We start from the raw sequence: 24,327 nt of genomic DNA, 5'->3' as shown, positions 1-24,327 counted from the left end.
TCAGTTCTAATGAGATGGATGAAACTGGAGCCCATTATACAGAGTGAAGTAAGCCAGAAAGATGAAGACTAATCCAGCATACTAACACATATATATGAAATTTTAAAAGATAGTAACAATAACCCAATATGCAAAACAGAAAAAGAGACACAGATGTACAGAACAGACTTTGGGACTCTGTGGGAAAAGGCGAGGGTGGGATGTTCTGAGAGAATAGCATTGAAACAAGTATACTATCAAGGGTGAAACAGACCACCAGCCCAGGTTGGATGCATGAGACAAGTGCTCAGGGCTGGTACACTGGGAAGACCCAGAGGGATGGGATGGGGAGGGAGGCGGGAGGGGGAATCGGGATGGGGAACACGTGTAAATCCATGGCTGATTCATGTCAATGTATGGCGAAAACCACTACAATATTGTAAAGTAATTAGCCTCCAACTAATAAAAATAAATGAAAAAAAAAAATGGAGGAACTTGATAAAGGGCAGCAGGTTCAGTGATTCTTGGTAGTCATGAGGGAAATCAAGAACTAATCTATTAATACATGGATATGACAAAAGAAAGTGCTAGGGTGGTCTCTATCCAGACTTGGGGCTCTATTGGGCAGGTAGGTGGAAAGGAGAGAATCATTATAGACACTGTACATTTTTTAACCTCAGTTTGAAAGAAGCATTGATTGTGGTGAGGGTTGCACATCTCTATGAGTATGCTAAAAACCACTGAATTGGATATTTTAAATGGGTGGATTATATGGTATCTCCTGGAGAAGGAAATGGCAACCCACTTCAGTATTCTTGCTTTGAAAATTCCATTGTGAGGGGAGCCTGGCAGGCTATATAGTCCATGGGGTTGCAAAGAGCTGGCCGCAACTGAGCCAATATCTGATATCTAAATTACATCTCAATAAAGCTGGTATATACTTGTTTAAAAAGAATCTATTGAAAAGTAAGTATTGCTGGTCTTTAGTTTTCAACCGTACATCCTTTCTATTTTAAAGACAGGTGAGATCACATTTTATTTTTTCTTTTGACTGTTTGTTTTAACCTACCCCCTTCTGTTCTTTCAGTCGCTGGGTGAGTCGGAGCGCCACTGCACAGCGCAGGAAAGACCGCCTTCGCCAGCATTCCGAGCACGTTGGGCTGGACAATGACTTGAGGGAGGTATGTAGGTTGCCTTCTTGGCACGCCTTGATGCGGGAACTGTTAACTAGGCTTATTTAGTCCAGCAGGTATCATTGTGTAGGTTCTCTTGCATTCTTCTAAAAAAAATAATTGTTCAATTTATGTTTTAAAATAGTAATTCTTTTATACTGACTGACATAGCTGAAACACCTTTTTTTTTCCATTTTGTAATTTTAATACATCTAAAATAAGGCTGTAAAACAAGTCTCCCTGTGGACCACATCAAGTAAAGGCTGAGCTTAGGATAAAGTTTTGGTCAGTATATATCCTGCAGGGGAAAAAAGGTATAAGAAGCATAGACTTTCTAAGTTTCAAGCATAATTAAAGCTTAGTAAATATATATTTGCCTGTGATGTGTCCTTGGCTTGTTCTCACCATTTTTAGGAGTGTTTTAGAATTACTTTAAATTAATATCCTTATGCTTTATTTGTACTATTTGAAAATAAAACAGTAATTATACACTTGGATAATGATAAGTAATCTTTAATTTTTTCTTGTGATCAAAAAAACGTAGTCAATTATCTGTTAACTCTTTTCTAAACTCAAATGGGTAAAAAAAAAAAGCAGAAAACGTCGTTCTGAATATATATATTGCTTTTTGTTGATTTGTTCATACATACATGGTTTTAAACATTTTCTTAAGAACTGAAGCATAGCCTGTCTACTGCTTTTCTTTGTGCTACTATATTTCTCTCCCTTCCCTTCTGCTGTGACTTTATCATATGCATGCTTGTTTTGCTTGTCTCTTTCTCCCATCCTTTTCTTTTTTGCTTTTCTGTCATTTGCACTTCTCCATCCTCATAGCCTTCCGGGGAACTTGTGGTCTGTCAGAACTCCATGGCATTCTGGGAGTGGGATCAGGGTCCACCTCCTCCTGCACGACTTCCTAAAAAATCCTTCTCTGAGTGCTGCCTGGTATGTTCTTTGCCTGAAAGTCCTTTGCAGATGTTCCTGAATCTTGTCTGTGGTGTTCCTTGAATCACCCACGTATGTGAGTGCACATAGCTCTAGATGCCTCACATCACCTTGTGACGTGAAATCTTAGCTCTCCACTTCCTTTTGTGACTTGTACCTCTTCATGATGGTGTTTGCGCTAACGAGTATTCTCTACTTTTGGCAGAGAAAACTGATTATTTGAATCCCAAATCAGTGGTATTTTTGAGGGAGAAGAAGGGGACTAGATTTAGCACATTGTTTTTCTTCCAAAAAGGGGAAATATATTAAGTATTCAAATTTTCTTTTACTTAAGCATTTTGCAAAAGTGCAGAAGTGATTCATTTTCAAACAACTTTTCTTTTGCTGAGTTTATCTCTGCAGTGTTTTATTTTACCCTTCCTTGTTCCTGGTCTGTATTTTATATGGTCAGAAAATCAGATCTCCAATACAGAATCTTAGTGCTAAGAGAAACAGTTGAGGTATCTTTGTTCAGCTTGACATGATTTAACCTAATCTAGGTGTGAGTTGATCAGTCATGTCTGACTCTCTGTGTCTCCATAGACTGTAGCCTGCCAGGCTCCGCTGTCCATGGAATTTTTCAGGCAAGAATGCTGGATTGGGTAGCCATTCCCTTCTCCAGGGGATCTTCCCGACTCAGGGTTCGAATCTGGGTCTCCCGCATTGCAGGCAGTCTTTACCATCTGAGCCACCAGGGAAGCAAGTCCAAAAGGCTTTGTCTAAAGTCAAATGGACACAGAGGCAGAGCTAGGCCCACAGGCCAGGCTCCTGACTCCAAGCCAGTACTCTTCCCAGGCCCCTGCACACTGGGTTGCACTGAACATGACTTACCTGAGGGCCAGAGTTACTTAGGACTTTTGGTTGTATTTTATCCCATTATGACATAGTAAGATAAATATACTTAACTTTACATTGGTCTGCTCTTCACATGCTCCACGTTGATTAGAGGGACAGGATATTTATTAGATGAAAGCCTGTACTGAAGAGCAATTATTTCAGTGCTTACTGAATAATAGGATATGTTTTCATGGGTAGTTCCTACTATTTTGGGCTTCCCTGATAGCTCAGTTAGTAAAGAATCTGCCTATAATGCAGGAGACCCCAGTTCGATTCCTGGGTTGGGAAGATCCACTGGAGAAGGGATAGGCTACCCACTCCAGTATTCTGGCCTGGAGAATTCCATGGACTATTGAGTCACGTAAGAGTCACATAAGGGTCACAAAGAGTTGGACACAACTGAGCAACTTTCATTTTATTCATTCACTTTCCTACTATTTTTGGCTTAGACAGAAATGAGGAAGAGCATAGTAGAAATCTCAGAAGAAACCTAGGGTGACCTTCCTATGTAGGAAAGTGGACTTTATTATGAAACCACTCCCTGTGAAAGATTTCCTCCATCTCAGTTTTTTATCTTAAAATGCACCTTTTCCTCCAGTTACCCCGAGGAAAGTACGTCTTTATTGTCGCTTGTTTACTGTGAGGGCACTACTTTGCTTTTGCAGTATGCAGAGGCCGCCTCACTTCTTGCTGCGAGAAGGGGTCTTTAGCTACCCCTGTATTCATTCTGCACATGTCCATGGAGTGTGGCTTGTCATGTGGCTTCAACAAAGGTGCTCAGAAGGAGAGTTTGCATGTGGCTCTGTGAAATTCACTGTTGGCTAATGCTGTATCCGCCTCGTATGTGCTGGCTGATCAGTGACTATGGCCACTCAAAGGACAGTCCCATTCTAGCTTGCTGTCATTTATATTATAAAACAGAACCTAAATTTTAAACAGTGCTTAATTTTTAATCCAATTATTGACTTTTTAAAATCTATTCATATATTTGAGAGAAAAGGAAAAATGCCTGAGGCTTCTTCCTATTCTCTTGCTTTATCATGTACCTCACTTCTTTCATTGTAGCTAGTGTATTTCTTCCTAAGCCAAGTGTGATACTTCAGTGTTCTTGAGAATTGGATCTTGTAGTGGTTCTCTCTGCATTTGCACAGTCCTAAAGATGGAGGAATTGAGGCCTATGGAGAAACAGAACCCTTTTAACATTAGCAGTTACCATTTGTTTTTACCAACCATTTATCTCTAAGTTGTAATGTTCCAAATAACATTAGTACAACCTGAAATGATAGGAAATGCAGGTAATTGTAGTCTCATATATGATCCCTGTCTTATATCTCAGGTTTATTTTTCTGAAATTCTTCATTTCCTGCTTTTATTTATACTAACCTTCAGGATGTTTCACACAACTCTGTTACCCTTAGTTTCCCTGGTGGAGATTGTTGCCTCTCATTGTCAATTTTCCCTCTTCCTTTTACCCTCTAAAAAGGATTTGAAGTGGGAAGAAATACACACAACTAACCATGTGCAGAGTCCATTTAATTTTTAAATCCATCCTTAAAATAAGTATACTGGAAAAGAGATTATTTTGTAAATGCTGCCTTTTGTCAGGAGGGTCGGGAAGTAGAAGGTAAATGGCTTTGTTGAATTGGTGAGATTTTTAACAATTGTACTAAATTTAGCAGGTTATTTTTCTTCCAAAGGGGAAATGTGTTAAATGTGCAAAAACTCTCTTTTATTTAAAGAATGCAAAAGATTTTACACATATTTTTCTTATACTATCAAATCTCCCCTTAAGATAGTAAAGATAGATTTCACATATGTGTCTGTGGGAGGATGTGCTGGCTTGCAGTCTCTCTCACTCCAATAAACTGCTGGTTTTACTATATAATTAGAGGAATTATTCTCTAAATACAGACCTAAGACACTTAGACTTCTTGGAGATTCTGCCCTGCGGTCCTGACACCAACATAAGGTATCCGGATGAGCTTTTGCAGGTGCCACAGAAAGAAGAGAGATAACAGCTGTCCTGAACTAATTACATGTAGTGCTTCTCTTACTGGAAATTCACTAACCAAAGTTCAAGAGAAGTGGTCTGAGTTTCTATGGTCCTCTCTGAGCTGTCGTATCTCCTAAAATAATATGATATTTCCGATTTCTTTTGACCATGGAACAAGGCAAAGTAGGGATGTCTCAAAGTGTCTTGGAAATAAGAGGTCACCTCCTGCATTGGGAGTACATGTTACTTGTCAGAGTGGTCTCATAGCCTTTGTTAAGAGGCAGGTGGGCTTGTTTTATGCCCATTTTATGAGTAAGCACATATGCCTGAGGTCATAAAATTCATTGCAGCCATTTTCCAGAGCTGACTTAATTTACTGTTGTGACTTGATTAGAACAAAGGACAGTACTGCCCAAGAGGCTGGAAGCGCCTCAAGGCTCTTGATCTGTAGGGAAATGGGTGGAGGAAACCAGAGATTTGAGAATCACTGGGTTCCTGGAAAACCCTGGGTTTGATATTCATTCAGACAGCCCAGTTTTTCCATCCTAGCCATAATCCCAACTAATCGCACACTGGGTATTCCCAGTGAAAAGACTGAATGAGTTTTTATTTGCTGTGGCTTCTGTCACTCTCATTTTCATGGGACTAACAGTAGAGGGAATATGACTACCCTCTGCCTTTCAGTGTACTAAACCTTGAACTGCTGTTGCACATATATAGACATATGGCCTTTTTTTGCATTTTGTTCCTGCACTTATTTTTAAGGTTAAGTAGGTTAGAAGAGTATCTGATGTTTATGCATTAAAAATACTCTTTAATTTTTAGAAATACATGCAAGAGGCACGAAGTTTAGGAAAAAACCTGAGGCAACCCAAATTGTCAGACCTTTCTCCTGCAGTGATTGCACAAACCAACTGGAAATTTGTAGAAGGCTTATTAAAAGAATGTAGAATGAAGGTACGTATTACTCATTGGTGCAGGACAGTGCGCATCCATGTTCACTCCATGTATGAAGCTAAAATGAACTGAGCCAACCCCCACTTGAGTCTTTAGCTTCACTAGAAAGACACTTAATACTGGGGCATAAACCTCGTGTGCTCTTTACTAAAGTCATGAACCTCTGTGGGTTCTGTCACCCACAGAATCAGTGACATGGGAGCCCTGCAGTTTTTCTCACCTTTCAGCTGTTGCTGTCTTCCTCTCCAACATGGACAGATATTAAGCCAATCAGAAGTTCTGTCAGGGATGTTGTCAACTTATGTGAAAGGCAGCACATTTTTTGTATGTGTTTGTATGTATCTTTATGTGAACCTGTGTAGAACCTCATCTGTGCCCATATGTGTGTGCATATACCCATAAGGAAGAAGATCTTAGCTGTGTTGTAGGTTTGTGTGTTATACATGAGTCTCCTCTCAGATGTCTGTGTTTATCAGAGGTAGCACTACAAGTTGACAAAACTCAGAACATCATTTCAGCCATTCATTTATTTGGCAGTCATTTCTTGAGTACCTTCTCTGTGTTCAGTAAATGCACCATGTCAGCATCAACTTGCAATGCTGAATCACACAGACATGGTCCTTGCCTAAAGTAACTAGATTCTCTGTCACTTACATTTTATGAGGACAGTTAGGTCTGCTGTAAGTTACCATACTTGAAACTGATTTCCATTTCCTTTCCATTTTCTGGTACATACTCATTCCAGAGAAGAGATGAAAGGGAAAATGAAGAAGGAAAAAAGAGGTCTGCTTCACTTAGAAATTACAGAGTTCTGAAAAAATTTAGAACTGCCTGTTTGTATTGTGGTTTTTGCCTGAGTGCAATCAAAACTAAGTGTGAATATCTTTAGTGTGCTAAGATGGAGCATGAGTGTTGGTGGCAGGATGGAGTTTCAGATTCTATGATATATAGTAGATCTGGTGTAATTGCCCAATGTTATTCAAGTTAGTAGCTTCCCTGGTGGCTCAGATGGTAAAGCGTCTGCCTGCAATGCTGGAGACCTGGGTTCGATCCCTGGGTCACGAAGATCCCCTGGAGAAGGAAATAGCAACCCACTCCAATACTCTTGCCTGAAAAATTCCATGGGCTGAGAAGCCTGGTAGGCTACAGTCCATGGGGTCACAAAGAGTCGGACATGACTGAGCAAATTCATTTCACTTCACTTCATTCAAGTTAGTAATCTGAAAATTGTTGTACATAAGCATTTTCACGAGGATACTTTAAAATAGCATCAGACTCTCTCTTTAGTGGCTCTCTATTTCTCTGATAGAATAGTAATACATGATATTATTCATTAGTTGACCACAGAGATTAAGACACTTTCCCCAAAGCGATTCCAAATCTGCAGTTAGAAATACAGTGAATCCTAACAGATAGTCTCCCAATAAATAAATATTCGATATGGAAAAAAAAAAGAAATATAGTGAAGAGAACCCAGGTCTCCCGATTCAGGAATTGACTTGGCGGCTCATTGCTGGAATAACACTTGAGACCACATGTGATATTTTCAGACGAAACGCATGTTGGTGGAGAAGATGGGACACGAAGCAGTGGAACTGGGCCATGGGGAAGCAAACATAACTGGCTTGGAGGAGAACACCCTGATTGCCAGCCTCTGTGACCTGTTGGAAAGGATATGGAGCCACGGCTTGCAGGTCAAGCAGGTAACAGGTTCAAGAGGCCCTGCTGACAGGACCAGTTACAAGTCCTGTTAAGAAAAGCAACAAAAAGGAAAAAAGCCATAAAAATGAAAGGATAAGTCCCTTTGTCACAGGATAATGAGAAATATACCACAGACATTTTAATTTCAGAAAAAGAAAATACAACCCATGATTAGCAAGCAGTTTGGGGCTCCTTTCCTGGTAAACAGGAAAAGATAAAAGAACACATTCACTGCAGGGACTGTATTCACTGTAGATTCCATTAAGTATCTACTTTCATCACTGTCTAAGAAAAAAATCTAAATATTAGCCAGAATTAATAGTTCTTTGCCATTTTAAGTTGTCTGGTAATTCAGGGTGGAAAAATTAGATGCTTTCTTTGCTTTTGTCCCTCTTATCTCCCTTTCTGTTTTGGTTTTTTTTTTTTCCTGCTGTGTGCATCTTTCTTTCTTCCTCATCTTTTCTGTTTCTCCTCCTGCCCCACTTTTCTTCCCTCATTGCTCCTGCATACATCCAAACATATTTTGCATACACAAATACATTCTGTGTTGCTAGAGCCTTTAATTCCACACTGACTAATGTGGCCAGTGTAGACAGCCCTAGTTACATACATTGAAGTAACAACCCAGCTGAAGTTGGGAATTTCCATGCCTGCACTTCTGGCCTTTGCTTAGCTGCCCTTCCCCAGGCTGCTGCCAGCCTTGTCAGTGAGGCAAAGGATGACCCTCACTACACATGGAGTGGGATGCTCAGGATGTCACACACCTAGGAATGGATGAACTGCAGTTTCCCAGCTTCAGAATAGGCATTTCAATGTGAACGGTTTTGATGATAAGTTATTTTTTAATGAATTGTTTCTTATAAAATGAAAAATTATATATGCCTTGTACTTTCAGGGAAAGTCAGCTTTGTGGTCACATTTAATTCAGTTTCAGGACAGAGAAGAGAAACAAGAGCACCTTGCAGAGTCGCCAGGTGAGCATTCATTGGCTTGATTGTTTCTAGAGCACTGGCAGCAGTGGACCATGTGAAAAATCAGTCCCTATGGCTTTGTCTTCATCTCTCTCTCTCTCAAACTGACACTTACTCACCCCATCTTGCCAATAGTGGGTAGACTAAGAGGAGGAATATTACTTACTAGCTCTGAGACCTGGGAAAAGTCCCTTGACCTTTTTGATCTTCAGCTTCCTTACCCACAGATTGGGAAAATAATATGAGCCATGCCAAGGCTATAATGTTGATCAAATCAGATAACATTTGAAAACCTCTAATAAGGTGTAAAGAATCATGTAAGTAGTATTCCTACTCTAACCAGTATTAGGGTATGGTGTATACTGATTTTTTCTTGAATAAAAGTTTTATCACATTGTTAATAATCTTTCAGGGGAGAAAGCATGTATATATATATATATTTCAAAAATCTTCAGAAATCATATTCTTCAGTTTATAATGAGACATCTTATGTTACACTATCGTGATTCATTAGCTCTTTAGTTATATAGGATTCCTAGATGCTCTATCTATTGTATATTTTTCATAAAAAGGAGCTTGTTTTTCTTTAAGCAAAATAACCATCTGTTTCATAAAAAGAAGTAATAGTAGAGAGCTAGTAGAGATAAAATGTTTTATACTCAATCAGCTATTTGGGAACATTTTCTAAAATTATGAATTAGACATTGAAAAAACATTTTCTAAAGACTTCTTTAAAAAAAACAAACTCAAGCCAACCACTAACTTTAGAAACAAAGCACTGCAGAGACTTCGCTGTGGTCCAGTGGCTAGGGCTCCATCCCCTAATGCAAGGGGCCTGGGTTCAATCCCTGCTCAGGGAATTAGATCCCCCATGCCACAACTACAGATCCCACACGCAGCAACAAGGATTGACGATCTTGTGTGCCACGCCGAAGGCCCAGCACAGCCAAAAAAATAAATATTTTTTTAAAAAGAAGGAAAAGGAAGCATTGCAAGTATGATTGAAGCACACTATCTCCATTCCCCTCACTGCCTCTAGAGGGCAATACTACTCTAAAAGTGGTGTTTATTATTGGAAACCTACTGTTTCCAGTGTATCCACTGAGACAGCTAGGAAGAGGAATTGGATACTACACTGCCCTCAGTTCAGTTCAGTCGTTTAGTCATATCTGACTCTTTGTGACCCCATGAATTGCAGCACGCCAGGCCTCCCTATCCATCACCAACTCCTGGAGTTTACTCAAACTCATGTCCATCAAGTTGGTGATGCCATCCAGCCATCTCATCCTCTGTTGTCCTCTTTTCCTCCTGCCCCCAATCCCTCCCAGCATCAGGGTCTTTTCCAATGAGTCAACTCTTCTCATGAGGGGGCCAAAGTATTGGAGTTTCAGCTTCAGCATCAGTCCTTCCAAAGAACACCCAGGATTGATCTCCTTTAGGATGGACTGGTTGGATCTCCTTGCAGTCCAAGGGACTCTCAAGAATCTTCTCCAACACCACAGTTCAAAAGCATCAATTTTTCGGCGCTCAGCTTTCTTCACAGTCCAACTCTCACATCCATACATGACCACAGGAAAAACCATAGCCTTACTAGATGGACCTTTATTGGCAGAGTAATGTCTCTGCTTTTTAATATGCTGTCTAGGTTGGTCATAACTTTCCTTCCAAGGAGCAAGTGTCTTTTAATGTCATGGCTGCAATCACCATCTGCAGTGATTTTGGAGCCCCCAAAAATAAAGTCTGACACTGTTTCCACTGTTTCCCCATCTATTTCCCATGAAGTGATGGGAACAGATGCCATGATCTTAGTTTTCTGAATGTTGAGCTTTAAGCCAACTTTCTCACTCTCCTCTTTCACTTTCATCAAGAGGCTCTTTAGTTCCTCTTCACTTTCTGCCATAAGGGTGGTGTCATCTGCATATCTGAGGTTATTGATACTTCTCCTGGCAATTGATTCCAGCTTGTGCTTCTTCCAGCCCAGCGTTTCTCATGATGTACTCTGCATAGAAGTTAAATAAGCAGGGTGACAATATACAGCCTTAATGTACTCCTTTTCCTATTTGGAACCAGTCTGTTGTTCCATGTCCAGTTCTAACTGTTGCTTCCTGACCTGCATACAGGTTTCTCAAAAGGCAGGTCAGATGGTCTGGTATTCCCATCTCTTTAAGAATTTTCCACAGTTTATTGTGATCCACACAGTTAAAGGCTTTGGCATAGTCAATAAAGCAGAAATAGATGTTTTTCTGGAATTCTCTTGATTTTTCCATGATCCAGGGGATGTTGGCAATTTGATCCCTGGTTCCCCTGCCTTTAAAACCAGCTTGAACATCTGGAAGTTCACGGTTCACGTATTGCTGAAGACTGGTTTGGAGAATTTTGAGCATTACTTTGCTAGCGTGTGAGATGAGTGCAATTGTGCGGTAGTTTGAGCGTTCTTGGGATTGGAATGAAAACTGACCTTTTCCAGTCCTGTGGCCACTGCTGAGTTTTCCAAATTTGCTGGCATATTGAGTGCAGCACCTTCACAGCATCATCTTTTAGGATTTAAAATAGCTCAACTGGAATTCCATCACCTCCACTCGCTTTGTTTGTAGTGATATTCAATGTAGTTTACCCTAATTAGAATAAATTCCTAGGAAGAAATAACTATTTGTAGGATGAAATGTTGCAAAACCAAGCTTTGTTAGGCAGGGAGGCATTTGACTTCTACTAAACAGGCATGTGAGTTTGAGTAAACTTCAGGAGTTGGTGATGGACAGGGAGGCCTGGCGTGCTGCGATTCATGGGGTCGCAGAGTCGGACACAACTGAGCGACTGAACTGACTGACTGACTGAAACAGTCATGTGAGAATGTCCATCTGTTAGAGTGAGCAGCTACCAGGCAACACCAGGAAGTTCATGGCTTTGAATAACCAAATCCTGGGTGGTTGAGCTAGAGACCAGAGACTCAGCCATTTGCAGGGCGCTTCAGGCAGTCGGTAATGACACTAGTAAAACTCCAGTCAGGGCTCAGAAATACGGAACGTGTCAAAGCCTCATGCAGCCGTCGTGCTGCACTGCCAAGTGTCATTGAGGGCTCATGATCCAAGAATAAACATAAGCTAAATATTACACTGGTCCTAAGTAGGATTAATGTAAGCTGTGTAGCTTTTGAAATCAAATTGACTGTCTGTTTGGAGGGGTGGATTTGATAAATATTGCTCTAACACTTGTGATGATTCAGCCCATGAAGTTAGGACTTAAAAATAAGACTGTGAAATGTATATAAAAACATCAGTTTAAAAATAAAATTCATTATTGAGAAACAGTGTTCTAATTATACAGAAATTAGCAGTTCCCTGACTTTAATGATTTTAAATCTGGTGGGGTTTTTTTTTTTTTCCCAAAAAAATTGTTTGCCAACTACTTAGCTTTCTAATTAATAGCAGTAAACAGTATGCATCTTCATATTATGCAAAGATCCTCCAAGTCCTTAGAGATTCACAGTGAATTTGAACACAGCTCTTACTAGCATTGAGCCAGGAAGCAGCCCTAAACAAGAATCAGACATTTTAAGGATTGTAGAAGAATGGAAAAAGTCTGTTTTAGCAAGAGGACCATAGCAGGGTAGACTGTCTTAAGATTTTTTGATAGATTTTATTTTTAGAGCAGTTTTAGGTTGATGGCAATATTGAGCAGATGGTTCAGAGATTTCCCCTAAACCCTCTACCCCCACACATGCATAACCTCCCTCATTATCCTGCTTCTCCACCAGAGTAGTACCTTTCTTAGAGTTGAAACTTCGTCGACACATCAGCACCCTAAGCCCATATTTCTTTACATTAGGTTTCACTCTTGATGTGTCATACGTACTATGGGTTTAGACAGATACGTGTTAATGACACGGATCCACCATTATAGTGTAATATAGAGTAGCTTCACTGTCCTAATAATCGTCTGTTCCCCCTATTCATCCATCCCTCTCCTCTAACCCCTGGCAACCACTGATCTTTTTAATTGTCTCCATAGTCTTGCCTTACCTAGAATGTCATATAGTTGACATCATGTGGTATGAGGCCTTTACAGATTTGCTTCTTTCACTTAGTAATATGCACTTAAGTTCCCTCCATATCTTTTAAAACTGTCTTAATTTTGACCTCATCAAATTTTGACCAAGTCACTGTATCTAGTAGTTAGAAGTCCTATTTAGAGAGAGGATCTCAGAATGTAGTTGATTCTAGAATGAGAACCATTCTTGATATGTCACCCAAAAGTTTCTGCCTTTGAAAATGTGGACCAGCTTAGACATGGGTGTTGTCTCCAAACCTTGCATCCTCAGATAAGTTTTGACTAAACTTTAAATGCACTTTTAAAATAATTGGCAAGGGACTCTGTGGGAGAAGGCGAGGGTGGGATGTTTCGAGAGAACAGCATCGAAACATGTATATTATCTAGGGTGAAACAGATCACCAGCCTAGGCTGGATGCATGAGACAAGTGCTCGGGCCTGGTGCACTGGGAAGACCCAGAGGAATCGGGTGGAGAGGGAGGTAGGAGGGGGGATCAGGATGGGGAATACATGTAAATCCATGGCTGATTGATGTCAATGTATGACAAAAACCACTACAATATTTAAAAAAAAGAAAAAAAAGAGATGCTCTATTTGCAAAAATAAAATAAAATAATTGGCAAGGAGTGGGGTAGAATGCAGAAGGGAATAGAAATAGTAGTTTAAATGGTTATTCTAGATCTGGCCAAGAATTTGGAGTCACTCTTTAAACGTCTGATCTTCATCAAAAGTTTCTTTTATTACTTACCTGCCCGTGGGTGTATTCTGACTCTATAAAATAATACATGCAGTCTCTGTACTCTGTGTACTTGCTGTCTATGCAGTAGCATTCATGCAGGCAGAATACAAAGGACATTTCTGTGGCTGAGTATTAAACCAGTGTTTGTATTGAAGGAGAAAGTAGCCTATTGCATTTGAGTATAGCGAATTAAGAAACACTAAGAAGTTCCCTGTTGAACTAGTGGTTAGGATTCCAGAGTTTCACTGCTGTGACCCAGGTTCAATCCCCTGGTGGGAACTGAGATCCTGCAAGCTGTGCAGTGTAGCAAAAAAAAAGAAAAAGAAATACTAATAGAAATATACATTTGAATAGTTTATAAATTTTTCTTCTGTCTAGAAGAGACTTCATGGAAACTTTCTTAGATTTTAGATCTCTAGATTAAAACTATGGCCTCATTCCTTAACTCCTAATCTGCATTTTTGTTCACAGGCTTCTAAACTTTGCTCCAAAGGTTACTAATAAAATAATGTATTAATTTCCTGTAGTTGCCATTATATAGGACCACAAATGGGATGGCTTAAACAACAGACATTTATTGTAGAAGTACTGGGGGGTTAGGACTTCAGCACCTTTATGTTGACAGCTAATGCACTGTTATCATCAGTCTATCCCATTAGCAGATTTTTCATAAGTCTCTATCTCCAGCCCTATTTCCTAGACATCCATAGCTCAGTAGGACCTCAAACTCAACTCATCCTGAAACAAACTCATTATCTTAGCACCTCTCCCTCCTGTCCCAATCATACTTTATTCCTTCTTCTCAATTTCACTTAATGACATCATAACCCTCTTCTCAGTCAAGAAAGCCAGAAAGTCATCCTTAATGTAACAGTCCACTGGACGTGACATCAGAATGCTCTACCCCTTTTAATTAATGGAATTTTTGGGGCAGGTTTCTTAACCTCTTTGAGCATCAGTTTTTTTCATTTGCAAAATCAAGATTAAATAAAGGAAAGTTATGATTGTGGAATAGTATATAGTAAAACAGTTTATTTTCATACTTAATATTGTTTTGACTCTTGAGTCTTGCTTACCCTTAATCTAGTTATTTAATTCCACTGTGTGTTTCTCCTCTTTGTTTTCACTGACTGCCACTGTCTTAGTTCATCTACAAGCTGGCCTCTGAAACAACTTCTAGCTCATCTCCCTTGTAGCATTTATACCGTTACACTGGGCTCCCCTGGCTCAGATGGTAAAGAATCTGCCTGCAATGCAGGAGACCCAGGTTTTATTCCTCAGTTGGGAAGATTCCCTGGAGAAGGAAATGGCTACCCACTCTGGTATTCTTGCCTGGAGAATCTCATGGGCAGAGGAGCCTGGCGGGCTCCAGCCCTTGGGGTCTGGAGAGTCAGAGGTGACTGAGGGCTAAGTGCACACACACCATCACACTGTCCTCTACCTGACTGACTGAAAAGCGGTAGGGAACTTCCCTGGAGGTTCAGTAATTGAGACTCTGCACTTCCACTGCAGGGGGTGAGGGTTCAATCCTTGGTCAGGAGGTAAGATCCCACATGCCATAGCATGTGGCCAAAAAAAAAGCACTGAGAAGCATATCATTTCTTTTCAAAATCTCTTTCGCCTCCCTAGGATTTCTGTATGTTTCTAACTTGTTGTTTAAGGTTCTGCCATCTGGCCCTAAATAATCTTATCTTCCTCAATGAGTATTTGCTCAGCATTTTCAGGGGCCCTCTGGATATTCTAAGAATAGGATATGACCAAGCCTCAAGAGGCATATAATTTAATAATAAGTAACAGAAGTGTTAAATTGTGGTAGATTTGTGATAGAGGTTCAGTATTACAAGTCCCACAAGAGAAAGGGAATAACTTATCTAACAGTGTGCCTAGGGGAGAAAGTATATTCAGGAAAGATTTCACACAGAGGCAAAATTAAAGCTAAATTTCTTCTTTTTTCTTTTGAGAATTTACTTTGTGCCAGGCACTATTATAAGTGTTTTACATCTGTTTGAATAAGGTAGGTATTGTGACTGTCCCCAATTTGCAGGTGAGGAAACAGACTATAGAGGGTTAAATGACCTACCCGAGGCCAGTGAGCTGTTAATTTCTCTGTAGCGTTTGAGAAAACCATCTTCTTAACCATTATGCTGTACTGCTGTCAATCTGAGGTGATAAACAGGCCATAAACAAGGAGAAAAATACAGAAACACTGTAAATGCAAAAGCCTTTAACAAATTGCATGAAGACATGAAAAAGTATATTGTATGTTTAAGGAATATGGTACTGATGAACACTTTTGCAAAGCAGGAATAGAGATACAGACGTAGAAAATGGACTTGTGGACACAGTGGGGGAAGGGGAAGGTGGTATTGACATATATACACTACCATGTATAAAACAGATAGCTAGTGGGAAGTTGCTGCATAGCACTAGGAGCTCAGCCTGGTGCTCTGTGATGACCTAGAGGGGTGGGATGGTGGGAATGGGAGGCAGGCTGAAGACGGAGAGAATATATGTAGACTTACGGCTGATTCACATCCTTGTACAGCAGAAACCAACACAACATTGTAAAGCAATTATCCTCTAATTAAAAATAAATTATTTTTTTTAAAAAAAAGGAATATTGATCAGTGAAGGGTGGCATGGAAAGAGGATTCCAAAATAGGATTCCTGGAACATGCTTAGACCTGTGAATGTTCTTTTTGTGGACACTGCAGCTTTTTTAAATGTCAGGCTCCTCTATTTAATATCTCACCTGTTCTCTGCCCCCTGAGGCATGATTCCTTCTATTGTCCTGTCTTCCTCTGGTCAAGTTGCCAGATTATGGTAACTCAGCCCCTTTCTCCTGCCTCATGGTCTTTTTCTTTTTCTCTTCTCAACCCATTTCTTACCAGGTGTGTGGCTGTCTTACATGCTGTCTAATCATCTGGGGTGTAGAAGCATTCTCTGAGGCATTTCACTTTCTCTCCAATAAGAGGGATGTGCTTTCATTAATTAAGACACTTACGTGGTAGTAGTCTCAAACAGGAAGACAAACAGCATATTGCCTGCAAATCTCTGAAATAATGTCCTCAGTGTCTATTACCTCTTGGGTATTGAGATCAACCAGTGTTTTCAGTGACCCATTGAAAACTCCCTCCCCAGACTGCCAAGACAGATGCCCTATTTCTTACCTACTTGGTAGAGAAGGCCCTCAAAAGAACTGCCTTTAGGTTGGTCTGGCTACATTCTTTTTGTCCTGGCAACTCCATCAATGTTCATTTATGTTATACCTGCCAAGTATCAGTTGAGCTTCTTGCATCAAGTGCCAAAAACTTGCAGATCGTTATCCACCAAAATGTTCCCTGTCTTCCTTCAGTGCCAGCTTCATATAAACTTATGTGTTCCGATATTGTATCCTAGCCCCCGAAAGTAGAATGGGTCTAAATATAAGTTTAATGTACAGTGAAAACCCGCATCCTTAATTCTCATTTTGTGATGTAAATTTGCCATGTGTGATGTTGCAATTTAGTTTCCATTTACAGATGAGGAAATGGAAATAAAGGGCACTGAACTCCACAGAATCTCACTTAAAGTGAGATTGAGCACGCCAACAATATTGTTGTTACTGTTTAGTCCCTAAGTCGTATCTGACTCTTTGCAACCCCATGGACTGCAGCCCACCAGGCTCCTCTGTCCATGGGATTCCCCAGGCAAGAATACTTGAGTGGGCTGCCATTTCCTTTTCCAGGGGATCTTCCTGACCCAGGGAAGATTCTGAGTCTCCCACATTGGCGCCACTGAGCCACCAGGGAAGCCCAACTACAGTATATTAGCCAATAATTGATTGTTTAGCCATTATTATATAAAAGAATAATCTTTCCTTCTTACATAAATGTTAACTCTTCAGGCTTCATAAGAGAATGACTCATAGACATTGTACTTCTAACTGTCCATTTAGATTACTCACTTTGTTTATCATACAAACTGTTACTTGGATTCTGAACTTGAAGTAGAAACTTATCAGACTATAGAATCCAAACTCTTAAGTTTTTCTTTTTAAACATTTTTTCAAAAGGGAAATTTTATGATTGTAGCTAACGAGACCAGAGATGATTCATGTACTTAGTAGGTTAATTTACAGACACTGCTTTCCTGTAATTGTTCAGAGCTATTAGAATGATAACTTTAGAAAATGACTGGCCCTTCTGGCCAGAATGTACACACATTGTCTTATTTGCTATTTGGGTTCTTATGATTCATTTAAAATTTTCAGATAAAGCCCCATATTAACAAGGAAGAAAATAGCTAGTTTACTGTAATAATAAAGTAGGAATACTGGGTAAAGAAATTTGAGCTTTTCTGTTATCTTTAAAATTTGTTCATATCAAAGTAGCTTCAAAGTATTTATTTGTGGAATGTGAACCATGTAGATTTTTTTTTAAGTCTCTACTCTTGTTTTTCTAATACTTTGCTGATATTTTTCTACATAGTTGCCCTTGGACCAGAAAGAAGAAAATCTGACTCAGGAGTCATGTTGCCAACCCTCAGGGTCTCTCTTATCCAAGACATGAGGTATTTGTTATATGTGCTAGCATATGGTGATAACTTTTGAAATATTCATGGTTTTCATATAAATTGCTCAAATAACTGTGACTATAGTATTTTTTGCGTATGTATTCTGAAGAAAACATTTTTTATAATCTCATTTATTTTATTTATGTACTGTTATGATTTTCCTGACATTAAATCCAAAGGCAAAATGCAACTGAGAAGTTTTTTAAATATCCCTAAATTATTTTACAATTTCTTTTGTTCTGTTTTTTTCTTTTTAGTATCCTTAAATTCTTACTATCCCCAGATATAAACCAAAATATCTGCAAATAATATCAAGTTACTTAACAGAAAAATCTCCGTCAGGTAGATTTCCTTTGAAGCAAATGCAAATCTGAAAATTATCACATGCAGTTACTGGTTTTAAAAATCATTAGAAGGCATCAACATACCTAAAATAGATTTATTGAATGAGGAAGACAGAAGTTTTTTCTTTTGAACATTTTGGTTCCTTTTTAGTTAACTTTTAAAATACATGGGTTTAATGTTACATTAGTATGTGATCCCAGGCACTTTTGTAACTTCCCTTTGTCTCAGTTTTTCTTTCTCTCGTTGTTGTTCAATTGCCAAGTTGTGTCCAACTCTTTGTGACCCCGTGGATTGCCTCACGCCAGGCTTCCCCCTGTCCCTCACCATCTCCCAGAGTTTGCCCATGTTCTTTCTCTCAAATAAAGATAAAAACAATTGTCTAGCTCGTGAGACTTAAACAAGTTAGTCCATTATACTAAAAAGTTTCAAGAAGTTCTTGGCTCATCCTAAGAGTTCAGTAAGTATTGGATTTTGTTTTCTGAATCCATTTCCATATTTATATCTTAAATGCTCTTTTTGCTTGATAGATGAAATGTAGTTGTCCTCATGTGGCTTATGATTCCTTTTGAGGTCAGCAAGAGATGACTAGTTCTAACTATGAGGGGAATGCACTCCCGCTCTCTTAATGGAAACATAAAACCACATGTGTTATGCCTTGATTTCACAGTAGCCATCATTTTAAGGTGATGATTGTTGAGAGCTTTGCAGCGGTGACCTCAAGGACCAAACTTCTAAAACCTAATTAGAAGATGATCACATTACATAAGGCTACCTACTCCTTCCAATTTCCTGCATATTTACTTTTATCTCCTTTATGTTGTTGGTTTTGTTTGGGGAGGGGTATCCAGCCTTGATAAACTCCCTTCATAAAAGGGAGTCCATTTATCCCTTTGATAAAAGGCAGTCTAGCGTGCTGATTAAGATCTCAGACAGTGGAACCAGCCCACAAGGGTTGCTGTTTTAACTCTGCTGCTTACTAGGCTCTGTGGCCAAGGGCAGTTGTTCATATTCCCAGTTTCCTCACCTATTAAATAATAGTGTTTCTCTTAAAAATTTTGGTATAAATATTCAGTGAGTTAATAAATGTAAAGCACTCAGAATTGTCCTGGAAATAAAAGTATGTTTGTGCACTCATGCATACATATACATCTATATTTATTTCTGTTTCTATATTTATTTATATGTGTGTATATGTATTTTTATACACACAGTTTTTAAGACCATAAATTCATAATGAGATCTCTGATTCCAGTTCTGTACCACAGGGGTCATTCTAGCCTTCTCCCTTATTTGTAATTTTTTTCTCAAACTATGAGAAACCTGGCTCTCATTATCTGCAATATATTCACTTATTTGTGCAACCTGTAAGGTAGTTTTGAAATTGCTGCCTCACACCCCTGTAAGAAACAGGGGTACTAACTAAGCACACTGTTTGCATAGCTCAGTTTTGTCATTAGCCTTTCAGTATCCAGTCAAAATATTGTTTTCCAAAACTTAAGTTCGTTCTTTTTTTCTCCACTTCCTTCAGTGTGGTCTTACTATTCATTTGTAACAGTATTAGGTTGATTTGTTACCTTGTATTCCATTTGGACTTCCCTTCACATCCTAGTGATTTTTGTTTGGGGTTTTGCTTAAATGTATATACAGTGAAATTCATTCTTGGTGTGTAGTTGAATATGTTTTCATAAAAACACAATTGTGATGCGGAACAGTTCCATCACCCCCTTGTGCTACTCCTTTTGCATCAGCCCCTCTTCTAGCTTCCTACTCTCGGCAGTCACTGATATATTTCCAGGCTCTTTCCACTGAGAGAGCCTAGTAGTAATACCCCATCATTAGTGAGCACAGCTAGTGCCCACAGACTGGTTTCTGGATACCATTCTCCAATGAAAGGAACCACGACTATCTAGAAAACTGATTGATTCTAGGAACTGAGGAAGGGAAAATATAGGATGAACCAAGTGTATCTTTGATAAGGCCAAAATCATGTAATAAAGACATAGGAGGCAGCCTGAAAGAGCTCCAAATGGCCAAAGCTGAAACAATTTGAGCAAAAAAAGTAACTTACAGTAGTAATAAAATAAATAAGATGAATATCCAAGAGCCTTTTCCAATATAAATAGTTAAATAAGTGAATACAGTGAAACAGCTGTTTTTTACAGAAGCACTCCAATTAATAAATGTAGAAAAATGAAGTAGAAAAATCAGTGGTTGAAGCATCTAAGCTGAAACAAGAATATTTGCATAGTCTCAAAAGTATTTTCCCCAAGAATTTATTAATTACAAAGGAAAAAGTATTAAGTTTACAATGGATTTCCCAGGCAAGAATACTGGAGTGGTTTGCCATTTCCTTCTCCAGGGGATCTTCCAGACCCAAGAATCAAACCCTCATCTCCTGCATTAGCAGGCAGAATCTTCACCACTGAGCCACCAGGAAAGCCCCTTACTCATAATGTATTTACCTATATCTCAGTGGATGTGCTTATTTCTTTTTCCAAGTTCTTGGCAAGAACTTCATTGTAATCCCTAGTTGCAATCTAGATAGTTCATGTGGACCTTTTTCCTTAAAGAGAAATAGCTAAGTAATATGCTAAACTTTGACAGATAAACAAAAAAACTTGTTTTCTAAAGATTAGATTACATAGATCTCAGAGTTCACACTCTGTTGGCCTCTTGCCCTGCCAGTACCTCCTGTCTCCCAAATTTCTGTCTTGAGGCAAAGACATGGGCAGTTTAGAGACTTTGAGTCCTTATAGTTGTCAAGAGTCTTGGTACCAGATTGCTCAGCAGCTGGCATGAGTCAGGACGATGTGTCTACAGGCTATCCCCTTTATCTTAGTATCTCTGACAATTCCCTAGAACTTTCATAGATACTAGGTATCACTGTACTGTCAATAATAGAAGGATTTCTTTTCTTCCAAAGAGAAAGGCTTGGGACAGTAAGTAATTATACAGGTTATCTACATATAAAAGAGGAGTATTACCATGCCATTATCATTATTATAGTTTCTTTTCAAAGTAGCTATGCATATATCATCTAGACATTCAAACCAACTTTTATTGTTAATGATAAAATGTAATTAATAATGAGGGGCATAGTAGAATATTATGTGATTGAGGAGATTGTTAGTACTGTTGTCTAAGTATAGATATTCTGAATATGTCAACAAATGAGCAGGATGTCTTAAGTATATCCTAGAAGTATTTGGTTTTCATATAAAGATGGGAGTGAATTACTTGACAGTAAACTGGATGGTCACTTTTATCTTTTTATAAATAATGTTTGCATATGTGCTTGTGAGCATCAGCTTTATTCTCCACTAAAGTTAAAATAAGCATGATTAATTTTGTTACCCTAGGAAGGAATATTTGAGGAATTTTTATGACTGCAGAGTGTAGGCTTAAACTAAAATTGGCTAATTCCTTAATTTCTCTAATAAATATTACTGGCTTTCACTGGTGATAACAGTGAAATAAGGATCAGTTGTGGATTTGGGAAATGTGGATTCAAACTTAGTTGCTTCTGCTCTCAAGAATCATGCATTTGCAGCCAATTAAGCCGACTGTGCTCTTTTCCCCATGGGGGCCCAGTGTGCAATGGCTGCAAACAGCAGCCTCCTTGGTAGTGTATGCAACCTGTTGCCTGTACAGGTAGCCCTAAGGGACCTTGGAGACAACTCTTCCTAGTGGGCATTCATGACTGGCCTGCTGTTTCTCAATCTAGACTCCAGACAGGTATGCGTGGTGCCTTTGGAAAGCCCCAGGGCACAGTGGCCAGGGTCCACATTGGCCAGGTCATAATGTCCATCCGCACCAAGCTGCAGAACAAGGAGCATGTGATTGAAGCCCTCCGCCGGGCCAAGTTCAAGTTCCCTGGCCGTCAGAAGATCCACATCTCCAAGAAGTGGGGATTTACCAAGTTCAATGCGGATGAATTTGAGAACATGGTGGCAGAAAAGCGACTCATCCCGGACGGCTGTGGGGTCAAATACATCCCTAATCGTGGTCCCCTGGACAAATGGCGGGCCCTGCACTCATGAGCATCAGCTCTGTTCCCTCCTTAATCACGCTCACCAATAAATGCTATTTCCTGTCAAAAAAAAAAAAAAAAAAGAATCATGCAGTTTTAGGCAACAGAAGCCTGTTGAAACTAGCTTCAGGAGAAAGGAGGATTTATGGGAGATATGCAAGGGTATTTTCCAGAATCCAAGCCCAAGAACTGTTGCTGGATTGGAAACAGCTTTGTCCATCTCACTGGAAGTAAACTATCCCTGCTTTTACCTCCACTTGTGCGGGCTTCTCCTCTCCTCTGCCCCTTTCCCGCCTTTTCTGCTTTACTGTGAACATGCACTCCCAAGCCCTGGCCTCAACACCCATCTTATTTTAAGCATTCAGCAAAGACTGACTTGGTTTTTCAGTGTACTAATTTCCAGTTTGTGAGAGAAAATCTGATTGATTCAACTTAGATCAGGTAGATGCTGCTTGTCCATTCAGTTCTAGCGGACGGATAAGGAGCACTGGTCATGGTGGTACCTGGAGTTGTTTCTTCTGGTTCTTCTGGGTCTAGAGAAGGAGAACTTCTCCAAGAATGTGAGTACTATGAAGAAATGCTTGGTAGAAAATGGGTGGCATCTATAGAATAATATGTATTACTTCTGTGGTCTTGGGTGGGTCACTTATTCTCAATGAATCTCAGTTTCCTCATCTTTGAAGTGAAATAATGATGGTCTCCCCCTCACTAGATATTGTGACAATCAAGTAAGACAGAATACATAAAAATTAGAAAGCTTTGTACCAGGGTTGGAAACAAATAAAGTAAATAAGGATTTAAACCACACACCATATATACTTTGCTGTGAATTAACAGGATCTATTTTAGAAGTAATAACTTGTAGAATATTATGCTGAATGCCATTATAGTTAACTATAATAAAATTATTCCAATTAAAAACAGATTTGAATGGTATAGCCTTGCAGAAAAAATTTTAATAGATTTAAAGTTTAATAACAGCATAAATTGTTTTAAAGCATAAAATTAGATATAGACTTTTTACAAAGCAACAGTTTTCTGAGCTTCTAATACATATTAGGCCTTAGAGGGAACAAACAGGGATGCAAGGCTAGTAAGAAGTATTGGGCTTGTCGTTCTCAGGGAGCTTTTGTCAAAATGAGAAATATGTATACCAGGAGAAAATGATAAAATAGTAGACAGTGCATGATAAATGCGAATTAGACTGTAGAACTTCATAAATTAGATCATTGAAGGCTGTCAAGGTCAAGGAAAGCTTTCTAGAAGAAGCTGGGATTTCAGACATGAATAGAATCAAATAAGGAAGCTCAAAGAAAGTAAGTACTTCAGGTAATAAAATACAGAGTCTACGAGTAAACTGCTTGGAGTAGAATTTTTTAATAGGAAAATATGTTGAGGCCAATGCTTCATGGGCCTTGAATGCAAGCTTGAGCAATTCAGGTGACATCCTCTGAGCTTTTGAATATTCTGCAACAAAGCAATTAATTACATTAGGAAGCAGTCTTTTAGGCAAAGAAATTTCCCTAGTGCCAGTAAACAAAGAGCTTGAGAAGAGTCTGGTGGCCTCATCTCTTGATGCCCATGCCTCCTGCAAAAAAAAAAAATAGTGCAAACATTTTGATGATGGGAATGCCAATAGCCACCTAAAGAAAATACGTTTCACTTTATGTATTCCAATTCTGCCCATTTTCCTTTAACCATACATTGTTTTTCAAAGTATTATATCCCATTTTGACATTCTTGATCTATTATGTCTCCAGTTTAAGACCAGCATAAAACTAATTTCAGTAGATTTTACTATGTTAGAGCAGTAAGAATATTTAGGGAAAGATTATACAATATAAGTACTTACCACACTTCATATAGATTCATTTTGGGTGAATACACTTTGACAATGTGGTATTCCTGGATCATGTGGGCTCTTATCTGGCACTGAGCTCATGGGGGGACCTTGTAAGTACTGTGGAACTTTAAGTGGTAAATACCTCAGCCTTTCCCAGTGTTGCTTTTAGTCAGCT

At 39.2% G+C, this 24,327-nt stretch overlaps 2 protein-coding genes, 1 long non-coding RNA gene and 1 other non-coding gene across 10 annotated transcripts in view; 3 read left to right on the top strand and 1 right to left on the bottom strand.

Moving 5' to 3' along the window:
• DENND5B (DENN domain containing 5B) overlaps positions 1-24,327 on the top strand; it is a 213,413-nt gene that overhangs the window by 162,464 nt on the left and 26,622 nt on the right. For 3 of the 7 annotated variants that reach the window (XM_043439977.1, XM_043439976.1, XM_043439975.1), the window contains 6 exons: positions 1,067-1,160; positions 1,986-2,096; positions 5,791-5,922; positions 7,473-7,625; positions 8,519-8,597; positions 17,850-17,931. In XM_043439977.1, coding sequence (XP_043295912.1) covers positions 1,067-1,160; positions 1,986-2,096; positions 5,791-5,922; positions 7,473-7,625; positions 8,519-8,597; positions 17,850-17,931 — 651 coding nt within the window. Of the gene's footprint in view, positions 1-1,066; positions 1,161-1,985; positions 2,097-4,883; positions 4,918-5,790; positions 5,923-7,472; positions 7,626-8,518; positions 8,598-17,849; positions 17,932-24,327 lie in introns of those variants that run through there. The other 4 variants (XM_043439981.1, XM_043439980.1, XM_043439979.1 and 1 more) reach the window with 2 other exon arrangements.
• Positions 21,824-21,958, top strand: LOC122424115. The gene has a single exon (XR_006264310.1). It is a non-coding gene; the product is annotated as a small nucleolar RNA SNORA70 (small nucleolar RNA).
• LOC122423218 (60S ribosomal protein L10-like) lies at positions 21,894-22,395 on the top strand. The gene has a single exon (XM_043439983.1). It carries the CDS (start codon positions 21,909-21,911, stop codon positions 22,317-22,319), a length of 411 nt encoding a protein of 136 aa, XP_043295918.1. The 5' UTR covers positions 21,894-21,908; the 3' UTR covers positions 22,320-22,395.
• Positions 23,676-24,327, bottom strand: part of LOC122423219 — a 42,216-nt gene continuing 41,564 nt past the window's right edge. Inside the window, exon 3 of the long non-coding RNA XR_006264107.1 lies at positions 23,676-23,897. This is a non-coding gene — a long non-coding RNA (uncharacterized LOC122423219). The remainder of the gene's footprint in view (positions 23,898-24,327) is intronic.

Source organism: Cervus canadensis, chromosome 21 (assembly GCF_019320065.1).
Source record: "Cervus canadensis isolate Bull #8, Minnesota chromosome 21, ASM1932006v1, whole genome shotgun sequence".
NCBI lineage: Eukaryota > Metazoa > Chordata > Mammalia > Artiodactyla > Cervidae > Cervus > Cervus canadensis.
Note: the sequence above shows the minus strand (reverse complement) of the source record. Positions and strands in the feature narration are given on the sequence as shown.